Source organism: Sander vitreus, chromosome 15 (assembly GCF_031162955.1).
Source record: "Sander vitreus isolate 19-12246 chromosome 15, sanVit1, whole genome shotgun sequence".
Classification (NCBI taxonomy): Eukaryota; Metazoa; Chordata; class Actinopteri; order Perciformes; family Percidae; genus Sander; species Sander vitreus.
In genome coordinates this window covers 2,403,655-2,427,898 of record NC_135869.1, presented here as the reverse complement: position 1 = coordinate 2,427,898, position 24,244 = coordinate 2,403,655, and the positions used below count along the sequence as shown (strand labels likewise).

General features: G+C 42.0%; 2 protein-coding genes across 2 annotated transcripts; both read right to left on the bottom strand.

Annotated features, from left to right (window-relative positions):
- Positions 1 to 2,465: 2,465 nt before the first annotated feature.
- Positions 2,466 to 10,848, bottom strand: LOC144529949 (homeobox protein Hox-B7a-like). Its single transcript, XM_078269320.1, has 2 exons — positions 10,173 to 10,848; positions 2,466 to 2,761 (listed from the first exon to the last, which is right to left on the bottom strand). The coding sequence occupies exons 1-2, from the start codon at positions 10,732 to 10,734 to the stop codon at positions 2,466 to 2,468; spliced, it is 858 nt and encodes a 285-aa protein (XP_078125446.1). The 5' UTR covers positions 10,735 to 10,848.
- Positions 10,849 to 15,692: 4,844 nt separating this feature from the next.
- hoxb8a (homeobox B8a) lies at positions 15,693 to 21,310 on the bottom strand. The gene is made up of 2 exons (XM_078270413.1): positions 20,807 to 21,310; positions 15,693 to 16,093 (listed from the first exon to the last, which is right to left on the bottom strand). The coding sequence occupies exons 1-2, from the start codon at positions 21,237 to 21,239 to the stop codon at positions 15,693 to 15,695; spliced, it is 834 nt and encodes a 277-aa protein (XP_078126539.1). The 5' UTR covers positions 21,240 to 21,310.
- Positions 21,311 to 24,244: the final 2,934 nt, after the last annotated feature.

Below are 24,244 nucleotides of genomic sequence, written 5' to 3'. Positions count from 1 at the left end.
TGACTAAATGAATACAATTCTGCATACATTTTAAGAAAAGTAATATGCCTATGTTATTATTCCAATAAAAAAACATTTCTGGTGCTTTCAACCGTATCTCATGGTCCTCATCAGCGAATTGAGCTATATATATAAAAAATAATATGTTGTAAGTATCAAAAATTCTTCACGATTTTAGTATCAGGAAGGGCCTAAAAATATTTAGAAATAGGCCTGTAACCTTTAGCTATTAGCTAGCAGTGGGTAAAAACCCTTTAGTATATTTACATCTGTAAACAAGGTGACGGTATTTTTAAAAGCGCTCATTACTGCGGTTTATAATCTGTGAAAGTCATTATTACACTCTCAGCTCAAAGTGAAACCTATTAGAACTTAATAAAGCTTCTGCTGCTCCAGTGTGTGTGTGTGCAGTACTATGTTCTCATGGGAGAGTACGTCAACAGATGCTGCTGGCATGTAAATAAACAATATTTGTCATTTGCGAACTGAAATGATTGAAGTTAAAGATTCCATATGTCAAAAATACCTGGACATGCCAATTACAGTGTTTCTCCGACATTTAGGGAGGAGCTTCAGCCTGTAACACAAATATCCTTTTTGTGTAAAACACACATGTTTGAGGATGTCCTTGTAGATCAGATATTTTATTTATAAAATGTTGTCCCCAATGTAATCAGAGTTTTATTTGTATGACAATCTATAGACTGTTTTTTACACTAAATTATATATAAAATCTGACCACATAAGAAATCTGTTGGACTAGTCCAAAATAAACTGTATACCACATCTACTTTAGAAACTTGATAAACACTTATGGCTATTTTCTCTACTAATTCAGCTATTTTCTGAGGCAGGCAGGATTTTCTCTTCTAGCTTAGCCACTCATTCCAACATTGGCTGGATAATAGAAACTCAACCAAAATTAAAGCATGACTGGAAGAAATAAGTGCTGTCGAAGCACATACGGCTCCATGTTCCAGATTTAGTGAACTACGTCTTAAAGTTATTGTCTCAGATCTTTAATGATGACTTATTATTGCCTTTATTATTCTTATTGACAGTGTAACAGTGGTTGTATTAGTCTTTTTAGGTGCATGCCATAATGTAGTTTCATATTCCAATAGGACCACAACATTAAAATCTTAAACAGCTGCTACCTAGGAATACTTCCAGATGAAAGGGAGACGTATCTAAAATATAAGGCAACACACTCATTGCAGTTGACGTTTTTATTTTTTACAAGTACATTGTATAGTCTGAACATGTATGTCTCAGGCAACATGAAAACACAGGTGCAAATACAGAAAGTAAAGACAAAACCACAGCCAATACCTATTTAAAAAAAGATCATATCATTATTCCAAGACATCTAGACTTCATGTACAAGCAAACACATAACAGACAGGAAGTTATTGGTTCAACTGTATCCCTCCATTGAACTCAGTGGACTTTCAGTATACCCTGTGTATCCCTGGGTTAGCAGCCTTACAATTGAATATAACCAAATAGGGACAGGCTCAAACCCACACAATAAAAACAGGTGCAAACTGGTGACAGTCAGAGCAGTAGCGACTATTGAGCACACATATTAGGTAATCTCTTCAATAATAGGGCTAAGAATAAAACTAAATAAATGAAAAGGGAACATTTGACACTTTTCACCGGAATTACATGCCATAGCATTTAGAATCACCATTAAGAGATGCAATTTACAGAAAGTATAATTCAATCAGTAAATTAATAATACAAAAAAGTCAGTTTGTGCTGAGTTTTGTTGGTGGGTGGGTTCTACTGCATTTCTGGCTACAGCTCTGTAGTGACAGTCCTGAATGAAGCAGGTTAATAAGTATGACATTCTAATAACTGAATGAGTCCACTCCCATCTGCTACACTGGAGCCATTTCTAACACTAATGCTCAGCTTTGTATCCACAGAATATCCTAAGTTCTGCTGGTTCATTCATCATCAACTATGTTGTCCCTTTTTGCTGCAGATCAGATAAGTGAAGTGTCCCCATAACATAAGACTACTATATAAATATCCAGCCCTCTCTACAACAGAAGCTTCTCCTGTGGTGCAACAGCATGGGACCTTTGAGAAGAACCACACACGTTATATCAGGAGCAATATATTTCAATATATTTTAGTAATTGTACCTATCTAAAGCAAACCTTGCATTTTGAGTTTGGGTAGCAGAGATAACAGCTACGCCATTTAATAGCTGACACATGTCATTAGTTTATATCACATTTTGAACGATTTTAAAAGAGCTCCAAGATACAGAAATGTCAAAAATGTTACAACGATCCCCCGGTCTCCCCTACGCATAGATTGCTCATAAAAAAAAGAAAATATCACTTTATATCACACTATTTCGTTACCTTAATAGTTAGAAATGTAATTCGAGAAATAAGTGTTAAAAAATAAATGTTAGGATATGTTAAAGTGTCCAGTGGTCATTGTTATCACTCCTCCTCCTCCTCCTCCTCCTCCTCCTCTTCCTCTTCCTCCTCCTCATCCTCCTCCTCCGTGGGCGGCAGCGGTGCTGTTGGTGAGCCGCTCTCAGTCAGCCTGTTCTCCTTCTTCCACTTCATCCTCCGGTTCTGGAACCAGATCTTGATCTGCCGCTCCGTGAGGCAGAGAGCGTGCGCGATCTCGATCCGCCGCCGCCGCGTGAGGTACCGGTTGTAGTGGAACTCCTTCTCCAGCTCGAGCTTCTGGTGGCGCGTGTACGTCTGCCGCCCGCGCCTTCTGTCGGCACCTGCATGGTGCAAGAACACATACGTGTCTAAGTTAGTCTCCCTGTTCAAAGAAAGTCGTGTGTTACAGATTAATCATGCATATCATAACTATGAATTCCTGTTTTGGTGAAATAATAAAGAATTTCCCGCAATTATGGCTTACAGTAGCCTATACTTAACCCTTGTGTTGTCTTTCTGTCGACCATGTTTGGCGATTATTTTCAACGTTTTTGTTGCACTAACACCAACTTATTACCAGCAGTTTTACACTAAGAACTAATGGGCAATGAACTTAATTAATATGAAATTATGTCCAACTTTTGAGTTATAAAGCTGAAATTATGAATTGTTTTGACTAATAGTTAAGATCATAGGAACGTATTTGGAAGTTTAGTCAGGATAGCCTACTGTTTTAAATCCAATTCAATAGTTTTTTTTCAAATGCTATAACACTGAATAAAACACTCAAACTCAATGAAAGTAGTGAACTGATCCTTCATGTGACTTGTAACGAGCGTTGTATGGAACCATCCGTGTTACTTCTGGGAAATTTGGTTGAAAGAAACCCACATTTCTGATGTAGAATCTTAAAAAAAAAAAAGCTCCAAGAATAGTCTTTTTAGCATCCACTAAGTGTAATTCAACCTCATAATTCTGACTTAGTTGTGCACATTTCGACCTAGGTCATCATTTTGACTTGACTTGGCTTCAATGTTTAATATTTTCTTTCAAGATACTTTTTTTTCTTCCCTTTTTGTTCTAGCAAAAAATAGAAGATGAAATAGTAGGAGTAACAAAAAATGTTCACAGAAGTATTAAGTCCAAATTATGATATAAGGAGTTAAAAGTGTGTCTTATTAAGTCAGAATTTTGAGAAAATAAAATAAAGGCTTCTGGCTGCATCTTTGGCAGTATCATTCTTGTTTGTGCGGATCTTTTGCGAAAGGTGACTTGCAGTGACTTTATTTATATACAGTTCATTTGTGTGTTGGGTTTCTGTTTGTATTTCTCAAATGAGAAGTGTCATAAGTTTCTCCTTGATTTGTTTTGTAATGTCAGATTTGCTGTTAAATATGTTGATCCACTGAGTAGCTTTAGGCCTAATCGTGTGATGAGAAATAGTTTAAAAAAAGTGGCAAACTGTGGTTGCACTGTGATTGATGTACTTTTTCTTTTCAGGCAGCTCCAGAACAACAAACTTCCAAGGGATGAAAAGAGACTGCAGCACACTGATTCATACCATTTGCAGCCTGTTTGCACTCTCAAAGATTCCACTTACACTAATCAGCATGCTCCAGTCTTTTTTTAATTTATTTTAATTTAAGATAGTAAGTAAGAAAATTGGACTTATAATCCTATAATTGTCATCAAAAAATTCGAAAACAACAACAAAAAACTAGTATTTTTAACTTCTAACTCTCCTCTTTAGTTTTCTTTTGTTTGTTTGAATGGATCTCAAAGAAAGTTATACTTTGAAAGTTTGCCAACATATCAACAGTGAGCTGGGACGACATTTGGGAGAACATTTTGGAAAATGGGACTGCCATCGGGCAGTGTCACTGTGCCAGCCATTCAAAGCTGGCTGCCACAAAGTACTGAACTATTAGTAATATTTTTAAAAGTTTTGAAGGTTTACTTTAGATGCATTGCTACTCACTAATATCAGTTTTCATTACATTTCTAAATAAATAAAAAAAGAGAGAGAAGAAAACTATTTGTCTCTCTCAGTTTTATCACATTTTCACGAATGACCTCTGAGCCTATTGCCTGTTTGTACCTTAGTGTTATCGATCCAAACCTGCTAGCCACGCGTTGCCACCTCCATTTCCTGGCAAACAACATTTGACTTGTGAATTTGTAAACACCTTAAAGATGTGGTTACACTGTTGGTCCAGCTGCTGTCTGTCTGGGCCGGTGTTCAATATTTACTTCATGGACTTAAAGGAGATGCACACAGGTTTGAGTCAACTACATAATTAAAATGGGAATTTAAGGTGGAAAAGAGTGCACAATGTGACTCCGGAAGGAGCTTCCAGTAGCAGTTTCCCTGAATAAATAAAGTGAGCAGAAATAGACCCATTGGAACATGCTGAGAGTCAGGCTGCTGCAGCAGGCATGTTAGAGCAGTGCTTCCCAACCTTTTTGGTCTGAGGTACCCCCTTAGCCCTGTCAGATGAACTTGTGTACCCTTTCATTCATTCACAATGTATGTTCCAAATGTATAACACTATTTATTATATAAAAATGTGTATTGGTAATCATTTCATGCAATTGAACTGTCAATATTTAGATTGGATTGGTCACTAATCCCACTACTGCTAGCCTTCTAGGCTACCACCACTTTCGTTTCAACCATATATCCATTAACCTTACTTTAAGCCATTACTTTTAGCTAACTGTTTCAACTTCTAGCTATTTTAACCGGTTCTGTTCAATCATTATGGTAGTTATTTTTTTTTTACCATTTAGTCATTACTTTTAACTAAACGTCTGTGCTTGCTTGTTAGCTAATTCATGTTGAAATGTGGTTATATATTCTTTCGATCACATCATAATTTCAATTTTTTTTTCAAATTATGAATACGATCTTTCCATGTACCCCCTGGCAACTGCAGAAATACCCCCTAGGGTACATGTAGTCCTACCCCTGGTTGGGAATCACTGTGTTAGAGCATTACTAATTTGATTGAAAGAAAAAGAAAGAAATCCATTGCTCCTCATGTGATATGTGCATGCGTCAGTGCTGAGTAAGAGCACAGAAACCATGCTGACCTTCTGTCTTCACAGGTCATGCAGCGCCTGAAGGTTAAGGAGAAACTGGGTCACAGTTTCACAGCTCAGAGGTCGGCTACCGGCCACAAACGTCCACACTCACTCTCTCTCTCTGCCAAAGAAAACTCCTTTGCTCAATCTCTGGGATTCACATAAGTCGGTTGGGGTATCATTGGGGATAGTGGTTGGAGTTTCCACTGCTACTGTTCAACTGTTTAGGCATAGCATGTTTTGAATTCCTTTTTTTAAATATTAGAAACCCTCAAACTCTTCGCAAAACAGATGCAATACACCTTTAAGTTTCTGGTTTGTGCATTTCTACTATGGAACCTTTAAATAGACTCAGGCTCACAGTGTAGCAAAAAGCAATGACCAGCCTGTAAAGAAATCACCCTGGGCTTCGTGGCTGTTTGTGCGTACTTTAGCAGCATTAAGCTGGTTTTTAGTGAAGGCTCATACATGTGTGATGGAAGCATTTCTTTTGGAATCCTCAGCGGACCAAACAGTGAAGAGATGAGAGGAGCAACAAGGATAGAAACACAGGAAATACAGTGATGACTTCTTCGATAAGCGCAGGCCACCACAGCTGAGCTGAGACAAAAAAACCAAACAAAAACAAAAACAGGATTTCTCTTCACATGGACCAGCACATGTTTGCGGCACACTACGTTTCCCAATGTCTGGCATAAACCTTTGGTAAAATAAATCCTGAGCCTTCAACTGTCTGTTTTCTGGGTATAAATGAGCTGAAGAAAGGAAATGGATTTACTTTGATATTGATTTTCAAGCTTTCCATGCACACACTGTCCCGGCTGTGAAATGGCACTGCAGGCAAAAGCTTTATTACATTCAGTGCAGGACTGCTGCACATGAATTACTACGGAGGATACAGAAGGCATGTCCTTTGTATTTTCTGTGAGAATTTGGGGTTTTAGAATCTGAATCTGGTCTGGATAATATATGTTGCTTGTATATGTTGTTTGTATACCTGGAGTGGTAACAAAAATAATTTCCCCCTGGGATAATTAAAGTATTTCTGATTCTGCTTCTGATAGAAAGCAATAGGAAGAGTTTATACTCTCTGTACACATGTTGGGTATTTCACAGGCTGATAACCTATAGCTTACGTTTAGGCCCCCAAATCAACGTATTTATTAAACAATAAAAGAAAGGGCTGGGTATTGAGTACTGAAGACCTAATTTTTGGGAATATATTTCCATTTTTTATTACAAAATATATTAAGTTTACAATATAGATATGTAGCTCTGATTCATAACAGAAAATATCTGATCAAAATAGGTCTACAAAAGATGGCTTTGAAACAGCATCTAAACCCTCATGTCGGGAAATAATATAATACAAATATAATTTAGGATATATAATATAACTTTAGACATATTCATTTAAAATGGGGAGGGGGAGGTGGATGAGTGGACTTCCTAAAATTCTGGCTATGGTCCTGTACAACAAACGCTTTTCTTTTTACTGTTACTTTCTCGCATACACACAAAAATACAGTAGCCTGTTGGTGTATTTTCTCCCTGCAGATCTACTTTTATTTTCTGAATCTCTGCACGTCACATTTAATTTTATTTTATTTATTTATTTTTTATCGCAAAAATACATATCAGAGACACGTCTTTTGTATGTATTATGTTAGGCTACTTATTTATTTTGAGACATTTCCACTGACCCGTACTTTCCATTGCATGTGTTTCTTTTTTTAATTGAACCATTTCTTATTCATGAGATGAAAAAATGTTTTTTTTACAACATTTTTAGACATGTATAAATATAATAATATATAATAATATGAGAGTTGTTTTCCTCCCTAACAATATTGGCTACTGATTTACGGAAGAGAGAGGGAAAGTAAAATACAAGTATAGTAACAATAAAAAATAAAGATTTACAAAACATATAATTCTCTGTTAGGCTACTATATTGTGGCTCTCTTTAACATTGACATGTTTTATATTAAAATATATTTACAAAGCCCACAATCTTCTGAAATAAGTGAACTCAAACACAACTCTCATCAGCTGCTGCGATTTTACATTTATTTCCTCCTCGTGTGATTCTGCAACGTCTCCGCGTGCGTCAACGTTTGCCTTTTTTTTTATCGAAGGCAGCGGTCAGTATGTGTGGGTGACTGAGTGTCAGCAGCGTGGGAGTGTGCGCGATTGAGTACGTGTAAGTGTGTGTGCTTATCTGTGTGCCACTTCCTTTATGCTGCATAGCGAGGTGATCCTATGCAGTGTGTGTGTGTGTGTGTGTGTGTGTGTGTGTGTGTGTGTGTGTGTGTGTGCGTGTGTGTGCGTGTGTGTTGGTAATATTTTCTGCTCTCGCGCTATCGGCGGTAATTTGTTGGCGCTCGAGCTCGAGTTGTGTGACTGTATTGTGCTCTCTCTATCTAACACACACACACACACACACACACACACACACACACACACACAGACACACACACACGCACACATGTGTATGTTATATGGGTATATATACGCTATCTAGCCGTGCACATGCGCGTCCATGTGACAGCAGCGCCTGCTTTAATAAGCGCTCATGCGTTTGTCTCATTCGTCGCTGGTAACGGGAACATCCGGGACTTTTTTCTATTCCAAGCCCTGGAATCGGATCTAAATTAAAATCTATAAATTCATTATGGCTGACTGGATCGACCCCATCACACACACTCCCTTCAGAGAGTGTGTGTGTGTGTGTGTGTTTTTTTGTGTGTTTTATTTTCTATTTTCTTGTAATAAAAACAATGTGTTATCCTGTGACTGTGTGTTTTATTTGATTTCATTTCATTTCGTGTGATGAAATTAATCTGAACATTGTCAATATATGATTATCTTTTCATAACTTTAAAATGGATTACCTCATATCAAGGTCATGAAACTGTAGCATACATTTTTATTTCACTGTGTAACATTTTTATAATAGTTCATAAAAGGCTATGTGTTGCTTTCTCAGCTCTGGTTTTCAAAGCAAACGTCCCAACGAATTAGTTTGAAACACAAACAACGAAGATACTTTTAATTTCACGAAGCAATTTTCATTTTCTTTTCTCCATCTTTATCACACAGTCTCCGCATAAAAAGCACTTTCTATCACACACACACACACACACACACACACACACACACACACACACACACACACACACACACACACATAGTGGGATTGGAGCATGGTATGGTGATGGAAATTAATGAGGAAGCCTGCAGCGGCGACCGCGAAAAGCTGTCCAGTAGCTGCCAGGAGGCTCCTGCTAATGAGGGACCTGATTTCTTCAAAAATCATTTCAGAGTGAACTAGACTGAGCTCTGTAGTCTCTGTGTGTGTGGGAGGTCTGCTGGATAGAAACAAAGAACATCATTGAACTGAAAGAAAAAAACGTGTGATGAACCAGATTTACGCACATATATCTAATATAAAACGCCATGGAAACTACTTGAGCGCGTAGGGCCTCAATCACCGCGCGCAAGCTTGAACAATCTTTCATGTATCCTTCCTGGTTCTAAGTTGCTGTTTTTGAATGCAACATATCCTTCACCTTTTCCTCCATTTTGCGCACTAACTAACTAACTAACTAACTAACTAACTAACTAACTAACTAACTAACACTCTCACCATTTTTCACAGTTTTACGCGCTACCATTCAGTATTTTAACGCATAAAAATGTTCTTTGTGGTGTGTGTGTGTGTGTGTGTGTGTGTGTGTGTGTGTGTGTGTGTGGTTGTTGTGGTTTGAGGCTCCGAGGCCCCGCATCCATTCAGCACCAAGCCGCTGCTGCCGCACAAAGCCGCTTTACAATCGGTGGAAAGGGCAGGCATTCAGAGATCAAACCCATCTGCTAATTTATAGTGTAGTATTAGCGGATTGTGGTGACAGTACAATAGTACAAGGGGCGTTCAGTGGCCCAGTCAGTGCTGAAACACAAGTCAGAAACACAAGACTATCAGGACGGAGAGGCTGAGCAGAGCTGAGCCAAACACTGAATATGGGCGATAGGCTAACCATCAGCACCAGGAGAGGAAGAAGAAGACTTTTTTTTCTGGAGGATTTCTTCACTTTCAAACAATTTGGTATAATACTCCAGCCACCCCCGCGTTCCCCTGTCCTCTCCTGAAACACAATATCACCTAATGAATATTCACCAAGTCTTAAATTATGCTTTTATGGAGGTCACAGAGCCATAAAAGATCTGCAAAGAGAGACACAGAGAGAGAGAGAGAGAGAGAGAGAGAGAGAGAGAGAGAGAGAGAGAGAGGGGGTTGTAAAAAAAAGTGACTGCGAGAAAGAAACAGACAGGCATAGTTCAGCTACCGGCAGTGGCCGCTGCGCAACCGGGCCAACAGTTTAAAGAGCGTTTAACATAATTATTGGGTCGAACTAATACACCCCCCCCGTCTCTCTGATGCACACACCACCACCTCCCATCCCTGCCCTCATCCCTCTTTTTCCAACTCTTATTAGTATAAACATCGTCATCCGGTCCCCCCTCCCTTACCTCTCTCTCTCTCTCTCTCTCTCTCTCTCTCTCTCTCTCTCTCTCTCTCCAACTCACCTGTGAGGCCTCACAAATTAGCCTTTCTCATCACCTCTCATAACTTTACCATCCCCACTACCACCTCATCTCTCTCCTCACCTGATGTTCTCATCCAGGGGTAAATCCGCAGCTCCTCTTCCTTTAACTGCCGCCGCTGCTGCTGTTCCGGGCAAGTCTGCCTCCTGCAGGCCGACTCAGGGTGCCTGGTTAGCAGCTGAGGCCGATCGGGGAACCGCTCTGCGGCGCATCCCTGCAGGGAGGACCTCAGCGGCCCGGCTCCTGGCGCGCTAAAAGCCCCTCTTGTGCGCACTTCAGCTGGGATGAAAGGCTGAGTGCTGGGCTCGATACTCCCGCTGCTCCGGTTCAGTCCCGAAAGAGACACACAGAACGATGAGGAAGAAGGGGAGGGGGGGAACGAGGAGGAGGAATGAGACGAAGAAAAGGAGGAGGGAGGGAGAGGGAGCTCTCCGCCGCCTCTCCCACTGGATACATGGAAGTGATATCCGCTGGACACGAGGGCGCACGAAGAAGACACGGCAGGAGCAGCAGAGGAAGTCGGGAAGGGAGAAGTTGGAGAATCTGTGAAGAGCAGAGCGGAGCAGCTAGCAGCGGCTTGCTGGTATTTGGAAAACAGCGCGTTGGCGAAGTCAAGTGAACTCATAATTTGGCGTCGGTGATTTGTAGGCCCGGGGCGATTTAATGTCGACTTTTTACGAGGCACCGTGAATTATCGGCGGGGCATTACTGTCTAGATTTACACACACACAAAAATCATCCCACCCCACTTTTCTCCTCCCCTCGCCTCCCTCTGCCTCGCGGACCACGTGACCTCGGGTCCATGTGATGTCAAGATGCCCAATGGCCGCCGGGGTTTCCCCCTGGATGCAATATTAGGCTATAATGGTAGAATGCAACACACGGGGAGTGACCGCTGCCACCTACCCCCCCCACACACACACACACACACACACACACACACACACACACACACACACACAGACAAACACAAACACACACAGCGCATACCATACAATCTACATTATACAATCAATACTCAGCAGCTCGGAACGTGTCCACTAATCACTGAGCGCATGTAGAGCTGGAAAACAAAACGGCTGAGGCTGACAAACATCCAGCTCACACTTAAATCTTTACTGTCCTGCTTGCTGGGTTGGGAGCGGGTTAAGTCGTGCGCAAAAAGCGGAAAACACCATTAGATGTGTGATGTGTGAATATTGATTGGACTTGGAATGGATTGGCTCGAGGCACGTGCAAAAGTCGCAGACAAGACTAAAAGATGAGATGGATTTTCCCTGTTTTCCACAAACGTCGGCCTATAACAGCATACCTTGTAGAGACCACACACGCAGAAGAAAAGGTCCCACACAGCAGAACTGTACAGTGTGTCGCAGCTGACTGGTCACTGCTGGCAGAGTAATGGATGAAAACAGGATACACAGCATTACAGAAGAGGGTAGCGTTTATAGAAGCAGTCCAACGTCACTTTGGTAATCATTCTGCAATAAGGCACACAATGAAATATAGCAACTGCTGCGGCTACAAGAGGCCGCACTCCACTTTAATTCAACTCATAATCCAAACATAAGAATTACAGGTTCATATTTCTTACCAGTGTGTCGTCGTTCTTGAAATATTACAACTGCAAGGTAGGCAAACAAAACTAGAACCATGTGTTAGAAGCAAGCGAAGGATGGTGTTGGATGTTAAAGAGAAGAAACACATTGCTGAACCCATTATAATTTCCTGCAAAAGAAGAAGAACAAGAAGAAGAACATTTTCTAATTACTGATGGTTAACTTCCGGCGTGTCTCCACACTCACCTGGAGTGCAGGTGCTCGGATCCCTGCATAGATCCGTACACATGATTTTAAACTTTCCCCGCCACGTAGCACATAGTTCAGCAGGATGCGATCTCTGCGCTGAGTGTAATATTTAACAGGCCAAAGTTACACGTGCGTAAAAGTCTTGATTTGTCCTGAACGGGGAAGATGTGAGACAATTAAAGGATTAGAAAGAAAAAGTTAGTTGTTTAAGCCACACACACACACACACACACACACACACACACACACACACACACACACACACACACACACACACACACTAAAGAAACAGCGTGGAGCTTTAATATATGTGCCTGATTTGCTTTTCTCACCAAGGTCTTTTAAATATAGCCTATGTTTGTTGCATACCGGAAACGTAACGCTTGGATGTGTGTTAAACATCTTGTCCTCACGGGACCCAATGTCATTTACTTTTCCATAAGGGCAAGTGCCATGTCCCTGTTGTTGACTCATTGGAACAAAGGACGTTGGACTCACATCACATGTCCACTCAACTACAATCAGACGTTTATTCTCATCTGACTGAGCAGATGTGATTTGAAAAAACGTGTCCCTGTTTTTGCTTTTACATAGAACAGATTTTAGACAGAATACATGCATTTAAGAAACACGTTGATCAACACGCAGCAGAGAATAAACAACAAGATAATGTAAGCTGTAAGTAAGTTTGTCAACTCTGAAGACCACTGACCTGGAGCACCCCTCCAGGTCCATTTGTGTCAATTGGCTTTTGGTCATTTGATTGAATGACATTTGTGAGAATATGCTATAAACAAAGGCAGGTTTTGCTTCATCTTGTGGCCTTGTCTTTTGCAATCGAGTTTTAACTAATTAATTATCACATTGTGCTCACATGGTGAAAATGTGTGTATATAACCTGTTGCTAGGTGTGGTTCCAACATATGAACACTAGTCCGTTTAGGGACATACAATGGCACTCATACGTTTATGAACCCATGCTAAAGTTGACTAAAAAGAGGAATAAAAAAAAATCATCTTTTGAAAATTGATCTTAATGCCTTAATTAAAAAAATGAGGAAAAATCCAACCTTTAAAGACACCAATTTTCTTTGTGAATGAATAATGTATCGTAAATAAATAAATGTTCTTCCTTAAAATACAGGGGGCATAAGTAAGTACACCCCTATGTTAAATTCCCATAGAGGCAGGCAGATGTTTATTTTTAAAGGCCAGTTATTTCATGGATCCAGGATACTATGATCCTGATAAAGTTCCCTTGGCCTTTGGAATTAAAATAGCCCCACATCATCACATACCCTTCACCATACCTAGAGATTGGCATGGGGTACTTTCCATAAAATCATCTCTCAATGCAAATCAAACCAGCTATTAGGCTAACTGAAATAAAACCATGCCATTCTCTAGATATGGTGAAGGGTATGTGATGATGTGGGGCTATTTTAATTCCAAAGACCAAGGGAACTTTATCAGGATGCATAGTATCCTGGATACTATGCATCCTGATAAAGAGTTGATAGAGAGATGATTTTATGGAAAGTACCCCATGCACATAATGAAGCTGCCCTGTTGTTGACATTTTTTGGGCCATGCACAGATTTGACAAGTTGGAGTTTCAATGTCAGACATTGAATGCCTGTCTCCGTCTTGATAAAGGTTGGTGGACAGCAATGAAAATACCTCCAGGACTTCCCCCTTTTATCCCTGACAAAGTATATGTTATCAATATGTTACAATGTTGTCAGTGCACCAAACCAATCCATAAGGTGTCAATTGGACAACTTAAAGGGGCATCATCAGGGTTATCTGGGCTTGGACTGCAGATCAGACTTCCAGTGTTTTCTTACCCATACTACGGACCAACGTTAGGATAGCTTGGGCTTTATTGCTAATATTTTGAACATTTTTTAAATCTATGGTCAGTCCTTAAGCTTTATGGAAGTGCAAAACTACATCGTTGCTCCTTACTCCTTTAACTTGAGCGGGCTAAAATGTCAATATAACGACAACAAGTTGGGAAGGCCTGCAAGAGCAATGTCAAAATGAAACCGGACTGCATTAATGTGGACTCTTAGATTGTTGTTGGTGGAGACAGCTCGGTGTGAATAGCCTCTGTAAAGTCTGCAGCCTCTGTGTGTCTGAATGGCCCTAACATGCAAACATACACACGTCTGTTTGACTTCCTATAGCTTTCAACGGAAAACAATACGTCTGTTTCCTGGAAAGATGATCAGATCAATATTTGGTGCTTTGATAACACCGGGGATTCCCCCTGCCGTCTGAATAACAAGCTGAAGTTCAATGTATGAAGATAAATAAGCATGGGTAAATATGCATGCTCTGTGTGTTTGATCTTCCCACATGGAAACAATCCGAGCTCAAGTAGTCATCGTGATGATGATGGAAGGCAGTGTAATAGTGAATCTAGAGGCCTGGAATAATCTAAGTGGAGGACCAGGCCATAAATAAAGGGATGTTTGGATAGAATGTGGGTTGTGTGTGTGTGTGTGTGTGTGTGTGTGTCTGTTGTTTTAAGAGGAGATTTCCGAGTCGAGGCTTAAATGTTTGGCCTCGTGAACTGAACGGTTTTATCAGTCTGGGTGCTGACAGAGTGAAGAGAGAGGAGAGAGAGGGAGGAAGGGAATGAGAGAGGTGAAAGGAGAGGAGGCGAGGGAGGAAAGGAAGAGGAAAATAGAAAATAGAATAGAAATGGAAAGAGGGAAGCAACTATAGCATTTCTTTTCTTTTGTCCAATGTTTTTGATTATAAAGTGGACATCATACCTCGGAATTGTATCTTCCTCGTAATAAATAATTGAGTGAAACAAAAGCTAAACAGTGCGACCATAAAATCCACCCTGATCGACTCATAACAGACACTTCACATTAAATGCAGAACGCGATCATGTTTATTACATTTTTCCTCGTTTTTATTTTTATGAATGTTCTCTTTTTTTTAATCTGCACTGTGCGCATGCTTTTTACCCAAAAAGAGAAAAGGAAGACAACATAAAACAAACACCATCGATCAAAAAACGAACTAAAACGAAAAACGACAATTAGAGTGTGTAAAAAAGAGACCCGACCTACTAAAACGGCATAAATAGGCAGTTTCATGTTGTTGGAAATTTCATTAATTGCTACGTCGTCATCATCATCATAATCATCATCATCAATCAATCATTGCCATAACAACAACAACAACATAGAAGTGAGAAGTACAGTAAAAAGTGCACCATCATCATTTTTTAACTTAAAAACTATACAGCTGCCAAAGATAAAATTGTTAATGATAAACTTCTAACAATATAGAAATGTTTCCACGATAATTGTTCCACAAAGAAAGGAAGCTATCATTTTACTTTCTTTTTTTCTTTTTTTCTTTTTAAACACTAGAGTAGACTATGTTTGTTTGACTTGGATGGATCCACCCCGCCTCATGTTTTTCTTCTTTTTTTTTAAGTTCACTTTCTTGCTTCACTGCTTCATTTTTTTTCCCCGCGGTTTTTACAGTCAGCAGACAGAGGCGCGAGGCCCCTCCAGTCCGTCCGGCTCACCAATCGCCATTTTGGAGACTCAAGTTCCTTTCCATCAATTAAATTGTGGAGAAAGCGGAGCAGTCCAAATAGCCTCAATTAAGACAGAAACCGCCCCCCCCACACACACACACACACCCTCACCCCATCCGGTCCAACACTTTTACACCCTCTTCGTCCTCCATCTCTCGCCCTTCAACCCCCCTCCCCCTCTCCCTCATAATTTCACCGCTCCGCTCCCTACATCTGCTTGTGGGTTTTCTCGCAGCAATCCTCGTTCCCGGAGGCCTGTGACCCCGCCGTGCCCGCCACCGCCACCGCCACCGCCGAGCCTCCTCCTTCACCACCTTCCCCTTCTCCGCTTCCGCTGCCGTCCCGCAGCTCCTTCTCCCTCCTCTCCCTCTCCACAGCCTCCTGTTCGCTCTTGCTGCTCGGGAACTTGTCCTTGTTGTTCTCCTTCTTCCACTTCATCCTCCGGTTCTGGAACCAGATCTTCACCTGCCGCTCCGTCAGCGCCAGCGCGTGCGACACCTCGATGCGGCGCTTCCGGGTCAGGTAGGGGTTGAACAGGAACTCCTTCTCCAGCTCCAGGGTCTGGTAGCGGCTGTAGGTCTGCCGGCCCCTCCTCCTGCCCGCAGCTACTGGTGGGAAGGTGGGGGTGAGGGGAGGGGGGGAGAACACGGGAGATTGGGGGGGGACATTGTCAAAACTACACTGTCATGGCCCCTTACATGAAAACTAAACTAACATATAGGCCTGATAGGTTGGTGATTAAAAAAAGGCTATAGACTATTCATGTTTGGCTTTTTATTTAAACATTGACACGTTGAGGAAAAACACAAATTCTGTAAACAGTTACATAAATATAATCTACTGAGCACTTACAGAAGTGCACATGAATATTTGATGCTATAAATACATCATAAACACTTTTAAAAGGGTAAAATGATCCCGCACCGTAAAGATCGGAGACAGAGAGAGACAGAGACACAAACAATGCAAAGTGAAGGTATACACATATTTCCGAACCAGCAGGTTATCATTCACTCTGCTTTTTTTTGGTTTCTCTTTTCGTGTATTTGAGCTGAGACAGAGAACCCGGTACACAGGCGACAACTCATAAATACTTAAGACACACGCAAGGTCAGATGTTGTTTTTACTGCACACACGTTGGACAATCATTGGACAAAAAGTTCTATGACTTTGTGTTAATTCATAACCTGTGAAATAGTATCATCTGCATTTTATGAACCAAAAGAGGACAGACATGATGCCCTTGCAAGCTCTTTTATTTTAAATATTTAAACACGCGTATTCCAGCCAACTGGATGATACTATAATGATTAATATATATTATATATTAGTTCATATAAATGTTTAAAGTTGCCCCATTTTCCAACTTGGGTAAGCCTACTGAAAAATATAAACACATTTATAAATAAGTAATTATTACACATAATATGCATAATTATCGTTTAAAATATGCAAAATAAACTACATGTTATGTCAGTACCAAAAGGGCGAATACAACTAGCACAATTAACCGTGATCAGCAAACTCCCGACAGCTTACACATACAGGACATTTATTATATGTGTATAATTACATACAACTGTTTGTGTTCCTCTTTAAATACTGCATCATGAAAAGGAGCTCTGCGCCACGGACAACATATCAGTGATCATAAAGATTTGAAGTTTAAATAAAAAAAAATGCTGCTTCTAATTGACTGATCTGAAGGGAAATTCAGATTTTGCAAAACTGGCAAGTTTAGCATTATTGTTCATAACTAATGTTACTGAGAAGAACAGAACACACCACAGCCTATAATGGCAGAATGTATATATCTCTGATACATTAAAGAAAAAAATGTTTTTGGAAAGTAACGTTTTCTTGGTAACTATCTGGTCTGAGCACATCTCCCACCACACACACACACACACACACACACACACACACACACACACACACACACACACACACACACACACACACACACACACGTATATTTCTTCCAGGACAGTAACGTTTCTGGGTTAAATTAGGGGAGAGGGTAATGTCTTCAAAGGAAGCATATTTACTGCTATAATCAGTCTATCTACTGATCACATTATACAAAGCCTGCAGGTACAGGGTGAACAGTATCTTCAATATCCATTATATAGGCTATCTACCACAAAGTTAAGTCCAGCACGATGCTTTAAGTACTGCGACTCGCATGCTCTCATTGGATTTCCACATAGTGTCCGTCTATGGGCACAGAGCTGCTTTTTATGGTAAAACAGCCACAAGAAGCAGACAAGGGACTCTTTATGGAAATGCATGAACTTGTAAGTGATGTAAATGTCTTGTATGTGTTATCTGTCACAGGGCTGGCGCCGTGATTTCGTGCTGTAAGAACCAAAGGGAAGTGGGCGCCACATTCACTGCTGTCACCAGCCATGAATTAAGGGAAATGTGAAACACTTTCCTGGATAAAATGACAGCACGGACGCTTTGATCCGGAGGGTTTTTTGACGGAGCAACATGCATCGAGAATTTAACCCCCAACCCTGACTGCGTCAGTGCACTGCACAAATACACCACCCATTCAATACACAACTGAAATGGATCAAACAGCTTTTGGAGGAATAAATCCTACAATTTGTATCATTTCTTTGGCATGTTTCTGTTTTAGAGTCAGCGTAAGGATGACATGGTCTTTGGCGGTCTGAGAAAATGTTACAAGTCTTGGGAGAGTGAAACATTTTTAAGACCTATGAAACCTTTACAAAGCCAATTAGATAAGCCGTAAAGAAATGCATGACAGTCTGCAGTTGACATTTTGGAGGAAGCAGAAGCGAGGTTTCCACTCGACAACAGATGCCAATGAGAGCCGAGGCAAAGGACACAACATTCATTCTTCGGCCTAATCAGACTTTATTCTATTTTTATTTTCAAAGAGAAAGTACAGAGACTATGATTCATCAATATTTCTAACCTCAGCGGTAACAGTCGTAAAACGGCTCATATCCATGAGTTTAAAATCAAGCTCGGATATTAAACCTCCAGCTTGGGGGCTCAAGAGCATTTCAAGACATATTCAATGAGTAGGAGCCTCCTCTGGTGCTGGTTATAACATAAAAGGTGGAGGAGGCGAGATCCCTCTTTATAGTACAAATTATGAAATGTTCCCCCTCGTTAAAGGGGGATTTCCGAAGTAAACGGGGAGGATAACCGCTGCGCTCCGTCCTCCCGTTTCACCCACAAAATACCGTCCGCCTTTTTTTCTACTATTATACCTAATAAATCTTCACGCTGAGCAACGATAATATCCCATCAAACCGTGCACGGGCTGTAACTGCTTGCGAATACAGCATTCTCGGACTTCAGCGGCTTGAAACGCCTGGTTTCCTGTTTTGACTTGACTGGAGCTGCCTGCACCCGGACCGGCACGCTGTTAGGCGCTAGTATACCGTTTGGAAACTATTAATCATGAGACTAATTACTGTCATCTTTGGTAAAGAAGTACTAAACCTCTTCAGAAGTTTTTGCCCCGCGCATGAGTGTGGCCGGTAGTATTTGAAATTGGGAATGATTTGACAAGCCTTTACGCACACAGCGGAGCAGGGGCAGACAAGTGCTGGAAAAATATAAAAGAGGCTTCAAAGGTGTACATTATGACTATTTACAGGCCGCACAAACAGGAAGCTTTCAATGCATACACTACAATACACAGGGAGCAACGCAAGCGCGCTCACACATGCACACACACACACACACACACACACACACACACACACACACACACACACTGCTGGGAGGCACTGAAGAGGAAAAGTGTTCAGTCTTACGTGCGTAAATGTGAATTAGCTATTATTATTACTACTGTTATAGCAGGTTTAAGTCTTACATGGATAAAGAGAACGCAGCTCGACCTGTGTTGTTTTTTTTATTTATTATTTTTCTATTTTATGATCATAATCATGAAGCCACAAAAGTCCTGCACAGGCTATAACCCGTCTGCTGTCCCACTTTAAAAAATACAACCGCGAACATAAGCAATAAACTCTCTCTCTCTCTCTCTCTCTCTCTCTCTCTCTCTCTCTCTTTCACACAAACACACACACACAGCAAGAAATATGGGCTCAAACAAAATAGGCTACTATACATGTCAATCCATTCACTGATCTCACTGATTCTCTTTCTCTCTCTCTCTCTCTCTCTCTCTCTCTCTCTCTCTCTCTCTCTCTCTCTCTCTCTCTCTCTCTTCCTTTAAGTCTATGCCTCTCCAACACAGAATTGCCTCCTTGCGTAATCAGTCTTATTGTGTTGTTGGTTTAAGCCATCAATTATTATCTTGGCTTCCCTGTAATGCAAATATGTTATTTAGAAATCACATTCCTGTAAGATTTATAATCTGATCGTGTTGGAGCAATCGGGCCTGATCCATATTCACAGACTGTGCGAGACACAAACACACAAAGACAAACACAAACACACACACACACACACACACACACACACACACACTCAGACAGGACACAAAAGCAAGCCAGCTGAAATTTGAACCACACGGACAACATGGGATGATTTGATATTTGGGTCAGCGGATCAGACAGGCCAGCATGTTCAGAGATCACACACGTTGCGAAGGTGCTACATCAGAGAAAGAGTCCTCTATTTCCCCTTTATCCTCTATATCCACGCATAGCCTACACACATGCACTCCTCCCTGCTTTAACCCTGTGGGAACTGGCCACCGTGTAGTCAAATAATCCCGAAGACCACAGGCAAGTCGTAAAAGCAAAAAAAAAAAAAAAGCAGTAAAAGTTTAACCCGGGTCAGAGCTGCATGTCTAAAACGGGACTGTGCGGCTGGAAACAACTATATCCAACCACTCTTTCCCATCTGCTCTAAGCAGGGGTTTCTCGGTTTTTGGAGGGGGGTTCTCAGGAAGAACCCCCCTCGCTCCCTACCATCTCTCGCCTATTTTGACTGCTTTCATTCCCTCTCTCTATCCCGGCTCCTCCCGTCCTTTCTTTCAGTATATGGCCGGGGTAATTAAACCCTAAAGTCATTCACAAGTGTTGGTGCTGCCAATAAAACCATAAAGGTGCTTTGAACGCAGGAAGCTCTAATTACCCTGCTTAAATTGTTGCTTTTAAAATCACTTTCCCAACTTTCTTCCACTGTTTCCTACTGTGTGTCTACATTCTCTGCCTTCCCTTCCTAGGGGAGCAGCAGCTTTGCTCCTAACATGGTCACTCGCCTTCAGGGAAGGAGGATTCGGCACGATATGCGTAAAAACAACGCAAGATATAAAAAAAAAGAAAGAAAATAACCATTGCAGCCAGTCTATCCATTTCCTCACCTTGCGGCCTCATCCAGGGGAACAGCTGCGTCGGTGAGGGGCTCTGCTCGGTTCCCTCTGCGTCCTCGCTGCCGAGCCCCGACGCGCTTCCCAGTTTGCAGTCGCTGTACTGGACCAGATCTGCGTCCTGGGCCCCGAAAAGCGTCTGCCGCTGCAGGGCGTCGTAACCGTAGAAATTGCCCGGCTCGCCGTGGCATGTGACCGCGCAGGGGCTCTGCTGGTACGGGTTGCTGGGCAGCGTTGAGGCGCTGTGGTGGTAGAAGTCCTGGATCTGCGGAGCGTGCTGGAAGGTGGCGCCGGAGCCCGGGCCGTACACCACGGTGGGCCGGCTGCCGGCCAGGTCCTGCGCGAAACCGCACTCGTAGTAGTTCGGACGTAACGAGTCCCCGCTTTTATATTTGGAGAAGAGCGAGTTGACGAAATATGAACTCATCTTTTGTGTTGATGTTTATTGTTGTTTCAGTGTGTGTACGGCTCAGTAGAGTCAGAGTGGGACTGAAGGAAGCGAGCCGCGGCTTTCAATTGTTTTTTCTTTTTTTCTGCTTCTGTCGTGCGGTTTGAGGCAGAGAAACACCGACACACAGAGAGACGAAGGGGAGGGAGAGACAGAGAGTGAGGCAGGTCTGCCGCCGGTGTCGGTGACCGTTGTTGTGGCGTGGCGTTTCACTTCACGGCCACAACAGACAAGCGGTGTGAGTAACGGTAACGGCAGCCAGCCAGAGCACAAACAGCCACAACCACCGCAACAACAATAACAACAATCACACCGATTCCATAAACTCTCCAGCGAAGAAGAAGAAAAAGAAGATGAAGGAGAAGAAGAGGGAGAAGTAGAGGAGGAGGAAGGGCTCGTGCGCATCACAATTCCGGTGTTAGCGCTGTAAGCAGGAGCCCTGTCGCGCTCTCAAACGGGTATTCCGTGATTTACTCCTCTGCAAATGAGTTGTTTCATATTTTCTCTCTCTCTCTCTCTCTCTCTCTCTCTCTCTCTCTCTCTCTCTCTCTCTCTCTCTACGCGGCTCTCTCGAGCATGCACTCTCTCTCTCCTCCTGGCCCCGGTGTGTGTATGTGTGTGTCGGTTTCAGGGATAATTTGCATCTATTATCAGCTCTTCATCCCATTGGCTTTTCCACGCACACAGGCAAACGTGCACGAGCGTGTGCGCGCACACATACACACACACACACACACACACACAAAAAAAATACACGTTTTTTCTTCTTTTTTTGCTCTTGTACGTTCACGCGCCTGTAAGACTAGGCTCGAGGAGTTTCGTGCGCCTGTGATAATGCAAAGGGAGTGAGAGAATGAAGAAAAAGAGGATAAGAAGAGAAGAGGAGGGCGGGTGGAAGAGAGTCTGTGTGTGTGTGTGTGTGTGTGTGTGTGTGTGGGGGGGGGGGTTAATGAGAATTCTGCCGTTTTGCATCTGATCAAGTGCACACACACACACCAACTAGTCCAGCCAACCAACCAAGAGAGGCGGAGATGGCATTTTCTTTTTTTTAAACTTAAAGCTGAGATTGAGGTTGGGCGGTGATGCTGGTTTGGGGGGGGGGGTGTATTGCATTAATTGCATTCTCTCATGTCTCTCCTTGAATCCTTAAATGAGTGAGCGAAGTGATTGAGGCCCGAAAATGTCAGGGAGCCTGCGAAAGAGGTCACCACAGGCTGAGGAGAGAGAGAGAGAGGAGAGAGAGGAGAGAGAGGAGACGGGTATTGCTTTCTAATTGGTATTGGTTTTAACAAGTACCAGCCTATAAATGTAATTGAGGTTTTAAAACCAGTTGTCAAGAGCCTTTCTTGTCCTCCATTCCAATATGACTGCTGCTGGTCAGAAAATAGACGAGCTCCTGCACGCATGCTTTCTGATCATCGTATACTTTTATAAATATGATCTCCATAAACATGTAAGGAGGGTTGGGGAGGGTAATAGGCTAGGAGAAAGTGGCTGTAAACGCGTTAACAAACTATAAAGCTCCATAAAACGGAGGGAAGTGTTTGCTTGTTTACGTCCTTGCAGCAGAGAAACAAAAAGGAGTTTTTTTACGACGCGCCCTTTGCGCGAACGGAGGCCGTAAACGCCTCATCTCAGCCCGGTATTTAATTGTCATTTTCGCCATGTTTTCCATAAGGCTGTGGTCCTTCTTGTTGAAGTGTAAGCTGAGGTAGAAGGAGGGCTTTTCTAACGAGGGATGAGTTGTGGGAAGGTTAAGCTTGGCCTTGTAAAAAAGTAAGATGGCCTAAAGTGCAGCGATTAGCCCAACAGACTCAACTGTGGAGTTACTCAGATCAAGACTTATTTTCCAAAAATCTATGCCCACTACAGGTCTGGAAAATGCTGATTATTTTGTTTTGGAGCTATCAATTTATTTCCAACATGGGTGTTATCGCGTCTATTGCGGCTCACATCAGCCAAATAAAAAAGTCATTACCCGAATTTTATTTATTTAGGTTATACCGCGCTGACATAAGAGGCCCAAATGTTGCCAGCATCCGCCTGAATTACAGACTGGGTTGTGGTAAATCAGCTGATTGTACGCCCGACTTTCCGAGGAGTAATTGCCGCAGTATTTTTCCTATTTATTGCCCAGAATATGATCTTGTTGAAACTTCACTGCGCCGTGTTTTACACTTCCAATAAAGTGTTTGCTTATGAGATCTGATGTCTGTACGGTGTGATGTGAATGTCGCTTCCACGCGCCTGGAGAACTGCCCACACATCCCCGCTGTCAAAGCCAGACCGTGGAAGCAATGTTTTTGGGTCATTCCAGCAGAATACATACACTTGGGCAAAACAATAAGCAGCCTAAATGAACATCGGGGACGCTTTAAATAACTGGTTCCACACTCACCGCAATGCATTTGGAGGAAGAAACATCAAAACTAGATTTCACCCTTCGCGTCTTTTGCGTCACATCCTCTGTGTCAAATCTTCACTGACTAAAACATCTGGAAAGAATGGATTTGGCCACCGCAGCAGTGCACATAAAGACCTAGGTGACCTCTATATGCGCTGCAAGTTATCCCTCACATTTTGAGGAAAATGTTTCTGGCACCCATTACACAACCACCTTCTACATGAGCAGAGCCACAAAGTGGATAAGGTGTGAACGTCCTTGGTGTAAATTTTGTACTAGGAAAAATAACCATTTCCTGGCAGCCCATACGTATCCTGCACGCCTAGTTTCCAAGGCCCCAACCCTTCCTCTTCATCCCTGTACGATGTGAACATGACCTGAAACTGCTTCGGATGTCAGAATGTTCTAAAGCAAAGTCAAAAAGTGGCCTAATCACATCACTTCTCTTTAAAAAAAAATACCCCCTTTAAATACACTAAGGAAAGAAATACGACAAGTTTCACCCCCTTAAAGGGGCCCGTGCATATGTGAGTCTTCCATGAACGCAAGCAAAGCCTCAGGCGAGGCCTTTTTTTATCGG